The sequence below is a fragment of the Rhinolophus sinicus genome, linkage group LG02 (genome assembly GCF_036562045.2).
Source record: "Rhinolophus sinicus isolate RSC01 linkage group LG02, ASM3656204v1, whole genome shotgun sequence".
Classification (NCBI taxonomy): domain Eukaryota; kingdom Metazoa; phylum Chordata; class Mammalia; order Chiroptera; family Rhinolophidae; genus Rhinolophus; species Rhinolophus sinicus.
In genome coordinates, this window is record NC_133752.1 from 34,292,266 (window position 1) to 34,309,518 (window position 17,253).

The window sequence follows — 17,253 nt, forward strand, 5'->3', positions numbered from 1 at the left end:
TCTTGTCTGCTATTTCAGATTCTCCTCACTGGGCACATTGGAGACACGTCGACTGATTCTAACTCCCCCTTTTAGAGCCTCTCAGACTTCTACCACCATCTACATTTTGATAATTTTTTATTCCTTTAATTATAAAAGTGAGACAAATCTTTTGAAGAATTCAAACACCAAAGAAGAGTATAAAGGAAAATGTACATTTTCCTCATTCTTCTCTCCAGAGAAAGATGTTATTCTTTCCTTTGAATCCCCTGTTCTCCAAATCTACTCCTTAGCAGGAAAACAATGTAAACAGTTTGGTGCATATTCCCCCAGATCTTTGTTAATGTACGTGTGCATGCACACACACACACACACACACACACACACACACACACACAGTTGTTTATCCAGTTTTACAATATATTCATTCTGCTGTTCTTTTTTTCATTAATTTATTCAACATCATTTCATCTTAGTACATATACATTTTCCAAAAGTTCTAAGAATATGTTTAAAAATGTGTGGAATTACAAAGCACAGAAACCACGGTGAAGTCATGCTGGGGAGGTAAGCTGAGCTGCATGGGAGCAAAAAGCCTGGGGATATGCGTCCATTAGGAAAGGGCAAGAGAGGAGAAGAAGACCTAAGAAAAACAGGGGTTAATACAGTTTCCAGTTTCACTCACTCAATCCAATTAAAGTCATACACTATCATTCTCAAAGCATTGACTGGTGATTATTTTTGGTGGTAAAATGGAAAGAGGCAGATTTGGGCCTATGTTCCAGTCTAAGTGTGTATTTTACCATGTCACTTAACTCCCCCGAGCTTTCCTTTCTTTACTCAAAAATGACCAGATTAGACTTGATGGTATCTTTGGTTCTTTCTATTTCTGATTAGTGCTTTAATTTCCTGGAAAAAAAACCTCAAGAATGTTGTTAGGTATAAAGTAGTCTTTGTTCCAGGGTATTCTTGGTGTTCTTGTTCATTTCTCAATGGTCTCAATGGCAGTTCAATTGGCTGATTACATAGGTCACATTACCCTACCATTTAAGCTTATAATACTGACATTCTGTTTTACAGTTTATAAAGAGTTTTCACACACCTTATCAAATCTGATTTTCAGGTTTATTTTCACTGATGTAGATTGAGCAGATATTATTTGAATCCCCATTTTATAGATTAGGAATTAAGTTCAGAGTGGACTTGCAGAAATCTGATTCCTACCTACACTGTGGCACTGATGGCTGAATAGACATGCGTGATTTGGATAGAGTCATCATCTTGCTCTTATTTGAGAATTTTATGTGTGGCATGTTTGTAATAATAAAGAATGAATATTATTTGACATTTGTAATACAGGAAAAAGGAGGTTTAAATTCACCAAGGAGATGTTTTAATGCAGATGATCATAAAGAATCTTTTGGAGCATCACTAATAGAAGACATCTTTGACCCAGTGGAACTTAGAGATTTTTTCCAGATTCTGTCCGATCCCGCCTTACTATCCAGTTCCAAAGATTCTCTTGTAGTTCTTACTCTTTCGGGTCTCCAAGGGCTTTTGATCTTGCATTTCTTCATCCTGGAATGTGTTCCCACCCCCCATCTTTCTGTCAACTTTTTACTTATCCTTCAACCTCAAAGATTATCTGCTCTATCAATTATTTGCTCTGCATCTTCTACAGACATAGGTGCTTCTATCTCTCTCCACTGCAACCTTTAAAATCTCCATTATGGTAACCGTTACACGTCCATCTAACCTTAACTACAAGCTTCTTTAGGGTAAAATAAAATGCATCTTTTCACACTAATATTCCCAGACCACATGGACTGTAATCCAGATTTTAAAAATATGTATTGAATGAGTACATTAATTTTACTGAATATTGTCAAGTTGGGATTTTAGCAGAAGTTTGGTTTTAATTTCTAAATAATTTGTTGCAGGAAATTTCTCCTTTCCTTATTAATACTCAATGTTTTATTTTTAGAAATTTGAAGCAATTACCAACTCACAGAGCAGATGTAAGCACAGTCCAAAGACCTTTCTCCCCGAACCATTTGAGGGTAAGTTGCTTCTCTGATGCGCCATTATCTTGGAATACCTTAATACATATTTCCTGCATTCTTTGACCACTTGCTTGCTTTCAGGAACAACAAGAGTTTTGGGGTTCATTTGTTCTTTGCCTGCCCTGTCCTGGGATCAACCATATTTCCAAGGAGCCCTGGTTCTTATTAGTGGAGAATAGTTTTTAGAAGGCAAGCTGAGGGCCCTACATATGCTTATGGTGTTAGGGTGTTGTTCCCAGGCCGTCCCAGTGGACAGGGGATTGTTTACAACTATATCTATTTTTATCTTTTATACATTGAAAACCATGAATTCACACTGATATCTCCAATTCCAACCTAACATTATGAGTTCATCCTAGTTTTCTCCTTCTCCATGTTTGCAACTCCCTTCCCTGACGATGAGAAAACTGGCCACTGTTATGTTTAATATATATATGTGTTTAATGAACCCCCTATGTATAACTCACCTTCCATTTCAACTGCCATCTCCTTTTGCATTGATTCTCTCCTTCTTCTCCTTGGCTTTGGACACCTCATTATTCTGCACCCAAATTTCAATATGTGGAGAGGTTTCCACATGCATAGAAGCCAAGTCTCACACACCAGTTGGCTGTCCTACAATTCAACTCAATTCTGACACTATCTATCTGGAGGTAGCATCCATACCAAATTTAAGGGCTCAGTCCCACAAGACTGCCCCCGCCCCCCACTTCAAATGCCAGCCACCAATGCTTCTGACTGACTGGCTATACGTTGAAGGTTCCAACAACTCACAGAACTTAAGAGAAACATTTTACTTACTAGATCCCTGGTTTCTTATAAAAGGATATACCTTTCCGACCCTCTAATCACACAGTTGGTTTTCTTGGCAACCAGCTACCATCCTCAGGTAGGTCAAAAAGTCACATCGTTAACATAACAAGAGACACCCTCTTATCATTTAGGAAATTCCAAGGGTTTTGGCTGTGTGTCAGAAACAGAATGAACATCAAATATATATTTTTTTCATTTCAATCTCACTGGCACACATCCCTTGTCAGGGTGCCCTCCTCACTGCAAAAACTCTGGTATCTCATGCTGCTGCTCAGCAGGGTCTCCCTCCTCACCCTTGCCCGTCTCTGACATATTTTTCAGGGCCGCCTCCAAGCAGGGATGCCCTCCTCACCCACCCAGGCTCTGACCCTCCACACTCAAGTGCCTCTTTTCCACCCTGACCCATGGATGCCTTCCAGTCTTTGCTCCACATCAGGCCACTGATTTGCATGGACTCCCTTCTCCTCCAGCTTAGTTAGGCTCTGCCAAACCATGTGGGGTAGCCTCTTCCCCTCATCACAGTTGGTTGCTGTCATTCTGTGCTGGGGTGCATGCACACACTCTTACCTCATTAGGGATACAGCCTCTGATTTTCGATGTTCTCTCCCACAATCTGCACATGTTTGTCATCCTGCTGCGACTCTAACTGCTTACATCTCGTTTCCCTCTTACCCAGATACGCTTCTTCCCTTTTTCAGGCCCCAACGTCCCATTTTGGGCCACTCTGCCCTCTGCTCAGATACTGTTTATTGTGCTTTGCTCCACCCACTGGCTTTAGGACTGGAAGGGAGAGGAAGAGAGGACAAGGGAGGAAAGAAAGGGACATAACATGTCTAAGATTTGCTTATTATTTATTAGTCCTTCCACAAGGAAATGAATGCATGAGAAAAAAGTTTAAAGCAGGCCAATTTGCTCCTTATTTGCTATAGTAACAAAAGATTTGGACTGCAAAAAATTGGAAACTATTACGAAAAGCAGAATTTGACATTAAATGTCCTTTCCATTGGAGAATTGAATTTTTATTTCTCTTCTAGGTGTTTCATGTTTTGTTCTGATAGATAACTTCCAAATCAGACATTTAGAAATAAAGAGTTTGGAATGGATATTTGTTCTTGTCTCCCAATTTTCCTCTTTCATAGATGACAGAATTGAATCCTGGTTAAGTCAAATGACTTTCCTAGGTTTCCCAGGTGACAGAGTCAGAAAGAGAAAGGACATTTGTCAACAACCTGGCCAGTGTTCTTCACATGTTCCCTTCATTATTATCATTTAAAATTATTTGACCTTTAAGGTGAATTTCTTAGAAAAAGTATAGTTCATACCTTACACCTTATATTTTAAATTAGAAATTCTTTTCTTCAATAAAGATATTGCCATATTTTTGGCCCTAAACATTATCTGAGCAGAGCTTTACTAAGCAGTACATTGGAGTGGAAGATCTAGAAATTAGCCTTACCAATTTGGTAGTTATTAACAACAGTAATTTGGTAGTTAGTGTGGAAGAGAAAAAGGGTTCTATGGAAAGGAACCTCACAGGGTGATCTGATCATAAATTCCTACCTGGGCAGGTCATGGTGCCTCAGCCTATAACTTTTTTAGTAAAGGGCTTATTTGCCAAAAGCAAGCCCTGTCCATTGTTTCTGTGTATCTCGGTTCACACACCTTTGACATGCCTCTTTTTTAGACCCCTCCTTCTAAGGCATAACCACCCTCACAAGAGCATATAATTTTAACCATCCTGTAATGTGATCCCCGCCTTACTTTCTCACTCCTTCATATAATCTTCCTTATGTTCCCTCCTTAATTTCAAATGCATAAAAGAAACTGTAAAATTGTTACTCTCCAGAGCACTTGAGATCTTGCCTCCCTGCAATTGTCATCAGTTTTGGCTTAAACTTTTATAAATATTCTTTACAGGTTTGGACATTTCTTACAGCGACATTAGTAGTTAGAGTTTCAAATACTCTCTCTTAATTGCATGCTTACATTATGGTAACTATATTTGGTAAAGTTGCCAAGCAGGTTATTATTTATTTTACTGTTTATTGTCTTATGGGGTTGGTGGGTCGGAAGAATGTGGGTACAGAGACCAGTACACAGACATGAATGGCTATAAATAAAATTTTATTTTCAAAAATACACATTATAAAATTTGTGTTATTTAAAACCCATTTACACTTGTGGAAAATCCAACATCTTGTCAATGTTTCAGTTCTTTCTGGGAACGAACAAATTGTTGGATGTAGATGAATCATCCAGAGCTTTCATTAATTTCCAAGAATTCACCTTGAGTCCCTGAAGTGAAAAGGAAAAATAGGCAACAAACTATTTTAAGAATCCAGTAAAAATCTTGACGAGTACCATCAGCTGTGTAATTTAAGAGCTTAATGGTGACATGAATTTACTTCTGGCTCTTGGGTGAAACAGTTGCCCTTTTTACACCAATGTAATTCTGTAAATTAATATTAACAAATATACAGATTTTATAATTGGAAAGGACACATCATCAAGATCTTTTTGCTGATCTCTCTTCAAGGCAGGAATCCTTTTACCACTTACCCATGGGTTTGAATCAGTTTTCTTTTTTTTTTAACTTTTATTGATTTTAAGTGTGTTTTTCCAGGACCCATCAGCTCCAAGTCAAGTAGTTGTTTCAATCTAGTTGTGGAGGGTGCAGCTCACACTGGCCGGTGCTGGGATCCAACTGGGCAACCCTGGTGTTAAAAGCATCGCGCTCTAACCAAGTGGGCTAACTGGGGCCCCTGAATCACTTTCAATCATGGAGAAATCCTTCCTTCCCAAAACAGTTGTGCCTTATGTTCCTCAGAAACCCCCTCTTGGTAACTTTTCTCTGTTACTGCTGCCTGCTGCACTCCGTAGTTACAATGTAGTTAATCCCTCTCTTTATGACAGGCGGTCAGTTATGTCCACCTAGATACTCATCCTTCTGGAATTTTCTCTCCCTGTCTCTTTCTTTCACGGTGTATCTAAGTAATTCATGGGAGATAAGCTTCTTTCCTCCTCCCCATCTCCTTGCCCTCATCTGAACTTAGCGTCTCTTTTAAAATGTCCTGTTTTAGGAGGCTGTGAACGTACCTGATGAAAGGCAAGAACACTGTGAATTCTTCTTCTTGTCCTTAGCCATGTAACAGTGAATCATGGTTTCACTTTACTTCTGGACAATTATATCCACGAGACACAATCTTTGTCCCCAAACACCGCATTCACTTTGCACAAACTTGATGACCTCAAAACTAAATTAGCTTTTTTTGAACCCTCATCTGAACAAACATTCATTTTGATCTGAGGATATCCCGTGAGGCGTCAGGAAGGGCCGGCTTGGGCAGTGCTGGCTCAGTGAGCCTGCCACCACTCTACAGATTTCGTTTCCCTTTTCTCCTCTGAGTTTTAAGAAGTAAGACAAAAAAGCAATTCCTGCTAATCTCTTAGACAATGCAAGGGACTCCAGACTCTATTCCAGGAAGCGGGTTTTATCAAGGTAACAAAGAGATCACCGAGAGCAGAAAGAAGGATAAGGGACACCGACACGGAGGTGGCATTAAGGTAAACCCCGGGGGGTGAAGGTGGGCAGCCGGCAGGGCTGAGGCTGGGAATGCGCAAAACAAGCGGAGAGGAAAAGCCAGCGGCCCTGCGCCCCGGCGTGGACGCGCGCGGGAGTTCACGCTGGGGGAGTATGTCACCACGTGCTGCAAAGGCGGGGACAGGGTCCTCCTCCTCTTATCTGTACAGGGTGCAGGGCCGGATCTCGGAGTTTCACAACGGACTTGCTAGAGATAGTGGAGAGAGAAAGAGACAGAGAGACTCTGACTCTCACGTGGAGACACAGAGGGACACCGAGAGACAGAAACAAACAGGCAGACAGGCGAGGTGAGAGGTTAGCAGGCTAGCGAGTCCTTCCTACTAGCTTGCCAAGAGCAGCGCTCTGGGAGAGGGAGGGTCCCCTTTAGACACTCAAACACCAGGACACCGAAGGGTCATTTCCTGCAGCTCCTTGGGGACTGCACGTCTCACCCCTTTTAACTTTGCTTTGAGGGACTTGAGCAGAAAGACAGGAAGAGAAGGTGGGGGTTCTACAGCGAGTACGATTTTAATTCTTCAGAACTGGCGGTGGTTTGGGGCTTTATATCCGGGAGGAGCATGTGTCACCACACTGTACGCAAATCCTGGGACGTTTGCAAACCCGGCTCCGGGACAGTTGGCCCCAGGCCCGGCCGGGCGTTCGAGGGCTCCGGCCACACAGTGCTCCCGGGGCCAGCCCGCGGGTGGCCCGGTGGCCTTTATCTCTGCCCCCCTTTGTCCTCTTTATCTCAGGCTCTCCAGGAGGCCCGGGGCCCCGTTCTGCCTATCGCTCCCCACCCCCGGCTGCACCGCCACTTCAATGCCCCGCAGGTCGCGGGCTGCTCCTCTTTCGAAGGCGGCGGAGGACCAGGGGCGCCCCGCGCCACCGCTGACTCGGACCCGCGCCGACGCCTGACCCGCACGCCCTTGGGCACCGATGCGGGCGCGCCCGGCGCATCCTGGTGCGCTCCAGCCCGCTTCCGGCCCGCGAGGGGCAGCCCCGGCCAGGATGGCCCCGGGCTGGGCGGTGGCCGGGCTCCTGCTGCTGGCGACCGCCAGCCTCGGAGGGGCGGCGGCGGGACCCGGGCTCGCCTTCAGCGAGGATGTCCTGAGCGTGTTCGGCGCGAATCGGAGCCTGTCGGCGGCGCAGCTCCGGCGCCTGCTGCAGCAGCTGGGAGCCGGCCGGGCGGAGGGCGCCCTGCAACCTGGGCAGCTGCACTTCAATCAGGTACGGCGCCGGCTCGGCGGCCCTTCCGTGCGGGGGTTGTCGGTCGACTTCCATTTGTACATGAACGGTATTTATGTGGGAAAAGTGCTGGAGAAAGAATTTCGTAAGGTTTTTCAACTATGAGGCGGTCAGTGATTGGTGGCACTTGATTTTCACCAGACCGGTCTCCTTAGCCGGGGTTAAAGGGCTGGTGGTGTGGAGGGAGCCAGAATTTGAAGTTTTAAGCCTGAGCGGTCAGACGTTTGTAGTTGTAAGATTTTATAGAGAAGTTTATGAAGTAGTTGAAGGCGAGAAGAATCTTAAGAGATGCTTTCTAGGCAGGATCGGCGTGCTTATATCTCCCAAGCAAAGATAACCCCCCCTCGTTAACAGTTGCTGGGTGAGTAACAACTGCCAAGGAGATATAACGCAGTTCTGTCTTTCCTGCCTACGTTACACGAGGCATTTCGACCTGAAGGGACTTATTGTACAGAGAGCAATTAGGATCATACCTGACGTTAAATTTCAGAAAGGATGGTATTATAGATTCCTGGTTATTTACATAATGCATATTCTGTGATTATTTCTTCAAATTGTGAAGTAGGCAAAGTGTGCTTTCTGCATCCTCCCCAAACTCCTCCCTACTTTTAAAAACGTTGTTAACTTGATTTTTTTTCCCTTTCTGCTCTTGTTCCAGTGACAACTGATGATGAATAGCAGTGTTTTCCATATTGTCCGTCACTTCTGGGCGGTTAGTTTATGTTACAAGAAGCTTTTGTGCTCCAAGATGTTTGGGAAATGCTGCTTATTATTCTCCACTCTTGGAAATTTAGCATTTCGCAACATATCTGAACTTAGATGACAGTTAGGGAGACTTTAATCCGATAAACTCCTTGCTAAGAACATTATCGATAGGTTGGCATTCTTTTGGTTAGAAATGTCTTATCTCCAGGAAAACACATATCAAGAATTAGAATTTTCTGATGCTATGAGGTATCAGAGGGCGACCTCCCTTTGAACTGGAGGGGTTTTGTGATCCACTTATGCAGGTTCTTTGTAAACTACTCTTATAGTGCCAGTCTGGCATGGTTTAATTAAACATTTGGTTTAATGTCTGAGAAATGGTATGTTGGAAAAACTGAAATTCTCCCATATTATATTGACATTTTGGAAAATAAAACAAAGCAAACCACTTCCTAAGTATTTTCTGTCTACTTGCAATCTCTTCAAGTAGGGAAAACAGCTGAGCTGACTAAAGTATTTCTAGGTAGCAGTCGGGGTGGTCATATGCTTGGAAAGACGCTTGGGGACTTGACTTGCAGCTGCATATCTGTAGCCCACACATTGTTTTGACATAAATTATCTCCTTATCTTGCAATGTCTGGAGGTGTTTACAAATTATAAAAGGACAAAAGACCCCTGAGCCACCCCATGGAAAAGACTGGAAAATATGCCTACATTATTTAAGAAAATTGGTTAAGTTTATTAGTAATATGATTCCCAGTTTATGAGTACATAGGATGCCTCAATAGATACATTATATGTATGTTGACACTTTGTTTCTCATTTCATGTTTACATATTTAATTACTCTCATTATGTCCATCAAAAAGAGACAGGAAAAAGCCCATAATTTGAAAACAAAGGGAAGCCAAGGAAAATGTATCACTTAATCAGATCTAACAAACAACTATTTGATGTTCTAAAAAGTCCTGATGAAAACAACAATCATCAAACAAAATGATGACAAAGGAACTGCCATTTCAGAAGACTCTATTAATTTGCCAGCATTCATATCTGCTCCAGCAGGAAACCATCCAATTTGGAGCAACTTTTTGGGCCATTTAATATCTCCATACCTTAAAGTATGTAACTTGAGTTTCCTCACCTGCAACAAAGTAGAATAAATAATGTATGGGCCTACTGTGAGAAGCTTGCTTTTCTGACTTTGAAAAAGTCTGAGAAAATAGAATTTATTTCTATGGACCAGGGAATTATTGACTCTTCTGTGAGATCTATTTATTTATAAATGGCATTGTTCTTTTAGATAAAGGCTATGATATTTGTTAGGTCAGCTTTTCTCAGGTCAAGACTACTGTACTCTGGAGGTTAGACAATTTGGAAGGGTTTCTAATATTTTTTTCAGTATCCCTAAGTACTGTTAAATTAACTTGCTGCTTTGGGAGACCAAAGTGGTCTGATGACAATTTGGTCTGGTAACAATTGAACAATTGATTTTATTGTGTTGCTTCTTATGGTTACTGAAGGTACAAAGATCAGGTAGAAGAGGCTACTCAAACAGTGAGAAGAGGCAGCTCCTTTAGGTCCGTGGGTCTCCAAAGTTACTGGGTGTAAATCTGATGTATGTCAGGGAGTTCGCAGAATATATTGGGATGCCCCAACTGAATGCCTATTTAGGGTGATTAATTTAGGGCATTTAACAATGGCCTCAGTGCTACCTTTTGTTTATTCAGGTGTTCCTTTCTCATTCTCCAAATGTTCTTTTCTCTTCATGTCCTCTTCCAAACATTTCACCTCCAAATTCTTATGGTAGAAACTGATTAAATAGCTTGTTAAAAAAAGAAGATCCTCATTCTGCAAAGTATCACACTAAACTGATTCGAATAAATCAGTGCCCCAGGGAAGGGTAGTGAGGGTGCTGGAGACGTTGGAGTGGGTATGGTAGCTTGGCCTGTGAGGCAACCTTTGTTTCCCACCATCACTCAACCCTACACCTTGCTTCTCTCTCTCTCTCTCTCTCTCTCTCTCTCTCTCTCTCAACTCTGTTTTCTTTTGGTAAGTATCTTGCAGCACATCTCCTGCATCTTTTTTCCCCCTTTCACATTCCTATCACCTGCTTGCCTGAATTTTGTTTGTAAACCCCTTTTAGTTCATATTCAGTCTTCCTGAGGCAATATTTGGAGTATGCTTATCTTCTTTCAGAACTCCTCCACAACTGTCTCTTGGCTGGTGAAGTCTAAATCTTGAGCCTGGCATCCAAGGCCCTGCATCGCAAGGTGGATCCTGAGAAGACCACCTACCTCGCCAGACCCAGCACCCACAAAACTAAATTATTTACTCCTCTGTAAATTCACCTTATACTTTTGTTCAGCCACTTATTGGATTATTATCTCCCTTGCACCCTGCCTTTTCCAGCTGGAATGTCCTTTTCCTTAAATTGCCCTATCAAAATCCTACATTTTAAAATGCCCAGTTAAACTCCCTAACACGTTTCTAGGGCACCACAGCCTCACTGACACACTGTTTTCTCTCTCTTTTTAATCCCTTTTTATTATGGTAGTGACAACTATTCATGTATTCAACAAATATTTTAGATGACTATTATACTCAAATTAGAGTGGTCATTTTAAAGAACAAATCTGATCCTATCACTTGTCTTCTTAAAACAATTAAATTCCTTCAAAATAAACTTCAAACACTAGCGTGGCTTTAGCCCTTTCACGATCTGATTCCTGTATATTTCTCAAGCCTTATCCTTTGCCACTACCCCCGTCTTCATGGGCTGCCTGTAGTTCCTCGTTTTCCGTATACATCTGCTTATGCTTCAGGTATTGGTTTAGTCATTACTTTTTCTGAGAAGTCTTTCTTGATCTTCTCAAGGATCTAGTAGGAGCCCCTTCGATGTGATCCTGTAGGAACTGATGCCTGTGCAATCCTAACATATTATCTATTGCACTTATGATATGTAAACAATACGTATCAAATTTTTCTTTTTATGTGGCTGCAACTTCCCCCTTTCTTTGCCCACCCCCTGCCACCCCCCATTAATATAAACAAATTGAAGGGAATGACCTGATATCTCTCTAGGGGCCAGTGTAGTGCTTGGTATATAACATGTATTCATTATGTGTTTTTTGAATGAATGAGTGAAGACAATTTAGTATAAGTAATATAATGTGGGCCCTCACATGCCTTGACAGTTCACTGGGGGAGGTTTCACATATGCACATGTAACTATCGTGCATGATAGAATGATATGTCTAGTGGAAGAATTACAAATGAAAATGGAATGGGATCAGACTTGTGTTTTCAGAAAATTCATCTGCATGAAACTGGGGGAAGTGTTGCAGGCAAACTGCATTGGTTTGCCTGAGACGTAATGATTGCTCGAACCTAGAGACAGTCAGGAGGTAGCATAAAGGCTCTGCCTTAGTCAGGAAATGCAGGCATAGCTGACGAGTAGGCAAAACACCCCAAAGACAAATATTTTTTGCTTCGATCTTTTGCCAGTAGTGGTCATTTAACTATTGTTAGATCCTTTTCTTCTTTAGCTTTCTGGCCCAATAACTCCAGAAGGAGAAGCAGTGAGGTAACTTGGTTTATTTCAATAGGTGGCCAGGCTAATGATGTGTAGCAAACAGAAGGTGTGTGTGTGCAGGTGTGGTCATTACATACACATTGTATGCATAGCTTGTTGTCATCTACTGTCCTTTTTCCTGGGGTGGGGATCAGTGTGGATTAGATGAGGGAGGTTCTGGGAAGCACTGACCATGGATGGAAGAGAGAAAGAGCACCTGTTATTTTTTAAATTTTTATTATTATTATTTTTAGCCTTTATGTTCTGAGAAATGGTAGGGGTACATATCTTCTGGGAGTGCCTCCTCGCTTGCTTGTTCAGATGAGAAACTGGAAGGGTGGGACAGAAAGGCGGGACAGAAGGGCAAGGTTGTCCTTAGGTCTCTGGTCATTTTTTCTTCAAGACAATGGACCTATTCTGATCTATTGCATCACTCTCATTTAAGTTGACTTTGTACAGTGTGATCATTGTTTTCAAGAGGTTTTGGGAAAATGAAGAATACTCATAATTCATTGGACTATGATGTTGTTCGAGGGTGAAGCAAAAGTGAAAGGGACACCGTACTGAGACGGTATCTTCAGGCCAAAAAAGAAAGTAGGCAACTCCATAGTATATAACAGAATATATTATAGGGGAACTTGCTTACGGGAAGATTAGGTCAGAGTGAAAGTGATGACCCAGTAGTGTGTGCAGGTTACTCTCTGTTAACAGACCCTGGTGCAGTACTTTTTAAAAACTATAATTGGGTACTAATGATTGACAAGACAAAGGGACAAAGAACGCAGTAGCTCCTAGTGATCTTATGATAGGTGATTGCTATAATCAATACTATTACCAGTTTGATATCTGTCTGGGTTGTCATGCCTGTCCAGCTATTACTAACAAAAATAGTTATGGCTACATTTTAAGGAACACAGATAGTCATCAACTGGAAAACTTTGATATATTTGCTAAGAACAGGTAGGTTGGTCAAAGGTTCCAGCATGAAACTTAAAAATGAAATGAAATCCAGGACACAGAGATGGAACTGGTTTTGTTCACATTTATGTCTATCAGACATCAAGAGCTCAGTTTGCCTCTGTGTCAGGTATTATTGGGATGCATATGGGAAAAGGCCCGTCATTTATTTGTTCCATATCTAACTCCCAAAATTGCACCTTTACCCACTACATGGGCTCTTCGTACATAACATAAGTAATTATAGCTAGAAATTATCAGTCTTTTACTATATGACACAACTCTCTTAACCATTTTAATTGCATGATCACATTTCATACTCCCAACAATTTTATGATAAAGGTTCCATTATTCTCTTCATTTTACATTTGAGAAAAATGGGGTACAGAGAGGTTAAGTAACTTGACCAGTGCCACACAATAAGTGGTAGAACCTCAGGCAATTCTAAACAGGTGCTGTAGTGGATTTTTTGAATTACAGGCTAGAAAATTATGCTCTCTTTAGCCAGAGCAATTATTACGTTAGATTTTGCATTATGGGTAGAAGTTATTAGTTATTAATCATCAATCGCTCGCCTAGCTCCATTGGTTAGTCATGTTAAGGGAACAGTGCTAAGAAACTACAGAGATGACGACGGTCCTTGTCCTCAGAGAGCTTATAATTTAATTAAGAATTAAGATGGAAACTTGTGAAATGTATGCAATGCAAGGTAAAACTGGTGCAGTTATCACTGAAACAAATATTAAGATATACCACAAGGCTGTATGTGATTACTTGTTCAATGAATATTGTTGGTAGCAGGTGCTCTACTAGTTTAGAAGGGTAAGGGGTCCTTTTGGGAAATGCCTCATGAAGGAGTTACAAATCAGTCCATTCCCCTTTGGTAGAATTTTGCTTATCTGGTTTGCTTTTAAAAAATATTTATCGATTGAAGATCTGCCTCTACCCAATGTATTTCTACTATTAATCACAAGATGGATTTCCCTGTGGGTTATGTAAATTCTCTTTCATAGAATGAAATTTTCTTTTGTTCTTTCTTATATGATGCATTGTTTTTGGGTTTTTTTTTCAGAGGAAGTATTTTGGCAACAATAGTTTTCCTAATTCTGAGTGTCTAAAGTTTTCCTGGAGAAAGGCGTATTCATCAACTGTGCTTTCTTCTCTGTATAGGCTTCACCTATGAGAGAAAACACCTCTGTCTAGGGTTAAAACATTCAGTCTTGTTCTCATTTTTATGCCAGAAGGCGTCTGCCAGTGAATTCCCTGCCTCGCCAGGCAGTGTAAGGTGTAAGTCCTTTATCGCGCCTATGAAGCAACTGCATTGCTGACTGCACATCTCTGGAGAAAGTGGTCTGCGCATGGGCAACAGGAAATGAGTTGAAGCGACAAGGGAAGAAGAGTAGGTGAGCAGAGGACTTGAACAGAATTACCAGTAACTAGGCAAGTTATTGCTGCTTCGTGGGAGTTTGCACTCTCTGCACAGTTACTCTGAGGGGAGGGGTAAAGTCTTCCCCTTAATTGGGTGAGATCTTTATTTCCCTCTAGGGATGTTTGAAGTAGAGGAGCTGGGTGGGAGATCTGCAGTTTTTCTGCTTTCCGTGGATCACAACATGTTCCCGTTTCCTGATGATACCTGTCTCGGAAGATGGTTAAGGACAGAGACTTCATATCCCGATCATAAAACCCATTGCTTTTCAACTATAACTGTAGTTTAAGCTTTTTTCCCTTTAAATGTACATTTAATATATATTTGAATCTCCTATGTTATTAATTTCTTATCAATATCAATAGGACTTAGGGGAGAAAAATGGGAATATAAATAGGAATGAAAAATAAGGCCTGAAGTTGAGGTCTGACATTCTTCAGGGAAAAGAAAAGCAGCCCATTAATGAAGACAGCTTGATGTGGTTGGGATTGAATTTGGGAGTTACTTGTATTCAGAGTGGCATTTCCTCAAGGGATTGTCCGTACTACTAAGTGCAAACAGTTAATATTAGGATCATTTACAATGCAATTTATTTAAAAACAATGTTACTAAACTCTAGACAACCTAAGAAACTATGTAGTTTTAAGAGAGTTTTCCCATTTCCAACTCCAGATAACAGTAGGTTCCTGTTTGTAATTGAAACAAATTTATTCTGAGACTATTCCCAGTTGTCTGTTTCTGGAGCCAAATGGGTTCATTGAGTCTTGTGATTTGTTTTATGAAGAAATGAAGCTATTAATATCATTGAATTACTTTCGTGATGATGGGATTTCGGAGTTTAGAAAATCTTCAGAATGGAACCTTGTTGAATTTGGTTTCTGTCTTCTTCCAAAGATCTGTTGTCTTTGTTGGCCTGAAGTTTAAGCAGAACAAAAACAAAAATCTGTGAATCCAGATCAAAGGCATTGCCCTGAAAAGTAGAATTACAGCTTCCGAATCCAAATATTTAATATCTTGACTTCTTCATAACTACCTGAATAGTTAGAGGGAAAAAAAGTGAGCATTAGTAGGGCCCCTAAGGGTTTAGTTCTATGAACCTAACTAAAAAATAACCCAGAGTTATTGATTTATTGGGTGAGCTTCTCAGCTCTCTAACTATAGTAGAAACTACAACATAATGGTTAACAGTTTGGCCTCTGGAGTCAAACAGACCTGGGCTGAAATTCCACTTGTCACTTTTTAGCCGGGGAATCACAGGTAAATGACTTAACCTCCTTAATCCTTAATTTTTACATCTAGGAACTAAAAAAAATGAACCTTGTAGGACTGTTGTTTGAACTGAAAAAATAAGAACAACAATAACATTTATTGTTACTTACTATATATTTTAGGCACTTATATAATTAGTGTATTACATGTGGTAAGCCAAACAAATAAGATATATTTTTCATTACTTGTGTTACTTGAAGTAATAAATAATAAATAAGAAATAAGACAATGCATGTAAAATACTTAGCAGCATGCCTGGCTCAAATTATATGCTCAGTGCATAGTTATTATCATAATACTATATTATTTGTTATAGTTATACTACCCTCAACAAAATCGTCTAAGGTTTGAGCACTTTGCAGTCAGTCAGTTTGTAGAGGAAAGCACTGCTACCAAAATACAGCTAGGATTAATTAAATACAAATTTCAGTGAGAAATGTGTCAGCCCAGTGACTTTCGTTTCAGCATTAGTTTCCATGGCAACTCTCACCTTGAGAAAGGCTTTTACCGTTTGCCTCTACTTTCCTCTCATCAAACACTAGTGATAGATTTTTGAAAATGTAAACCTTAGGGGTGGAGCCTAATGCAATAATCTGAATATTTCAATATGTATTGAAATTATGAACATACCCTCTCCTCCATAGGGACTTCTGAGGCTGTGTTTAGGAATTGATTCTGTTTTCGTCCAAAATTTACATCACTATTGAAATGTGAATGGCTGGGAGTCCTTATTATAATTCTAGAAACTGGTATAATTGTGGTTTTAAATTTAGACTTGCTTCAGGACCTCTGTATGGGTTTCGCAAGCTAAAAGAATTCAGGGCCCTCTGCGCTGAGCTGACCTCGTTAGTTGGTAAAGCAGGTAAGAGAACAGGAGCCATTTGGTCTTACTGGGAAAAGCGAGAGATGTGTCTTTTCAGGGACAGTGAAAGAGAAAGTTAGCCCAATTCAGATGAATAGGAACGGCAAAATCAGTTTTATATATGTGTACATAGTATATATTGAACACATGTGCTAAAAGTACACAGACCCATTTGTGAATGGATGCACGTATTGATGAAACCAGGTAATTGAGTGTGTATATCAAATCATGATGTGCTACAGTTTTCTTTAGGAGCAGGCGTCTCAGAATCTACGTATATCCTACAGCAACACAGATTAATGAGAAAAACGAGACATTGGCTCTGTCTCTAATCTTGGAATGAATGCCATTTAAGGACATGTTCTGGGTCAGGCCTTCACACCAGCAGGGGAAGTAGGTCTTGTCCTAGAGGAATGATAGCTAACGTTTGTGGCATAACATCGTGCTCAGTGCTTTCTTATACACCGTCCCATGAACCCTCCTAACCTCACGGGGTAAGTAATCTACCTATTGCCATGGGGAAACCACGTCGTAGCTACTAGACTGAATGCCTCACGCAAAGTCATAGCTCTGAAGCGGCAGAAGGAGGAATCCACTGCAGGGTAACTAGACTTCAAAACCTATTCTCTTTCCACTGCTGCTCCTACTGCTGAAGACTCTCATCCCATGGAGGGGCTGGTTTATTTTTCAAAAAAGTCAAATGCCTCCTATGACATCCAAGTGCCTGGATGTCAAGGTAGAACTGATGCCACTTTCTTGAAGCCAGTGGGAACTGTACGGT

General features: G+C 41.0%; 1 protein-coding gene and 1 long non-coding RNA gene across 3 annotated transcripts in view; one reads left to right on the plus strand and one right to left on the minus strand.

Annotated features, from left to right (window-relative positions):
• LOC141568262 (uncharacterized) overlaps nucleotides 1–3,549 on the minus strand; it is a 48,832-nt gene extending 45,283 nt beyond the window's left edge. For both annotated transcript variants that reach the window (XR_012491357.1, XR_012491358.1), the window contains exon 1: nucleotides 3,423–3,549. This is a non-coding gene — a long non-coding RNA (uncharacterized LOC141568262). The remainder of the gene's footprint in view (nucleotides 1–3,422) is intronic.
• A 3,041-nt stretch (nucleotides 3,550–6,590) lies between these two features.
• SLC39A8 (solute carrier family 39 member 8) overlaps nucleotides 6,591–17,253 on the plus strand; it is a 68,560-nt gene continuing 57,897 nt past the window's right edge. Inside the window, exons 1-2 of the mRNA XM_019738930.2 lie at nucleotides 6,591–6,743; nucleotides 7,188–7,662. Coding sequence (XP_019594489.2) covers nucleotides 7,372–7,662 — 291 coding nt within the window. The 5' untranslated portion in view covers nucleotides 6,591–6,743; nucleotides 7,188–7,371. The remainder of the gene's footprint in view (nucleotides 6,744–7,187; nucleotides 7,663–17,253) is intronic.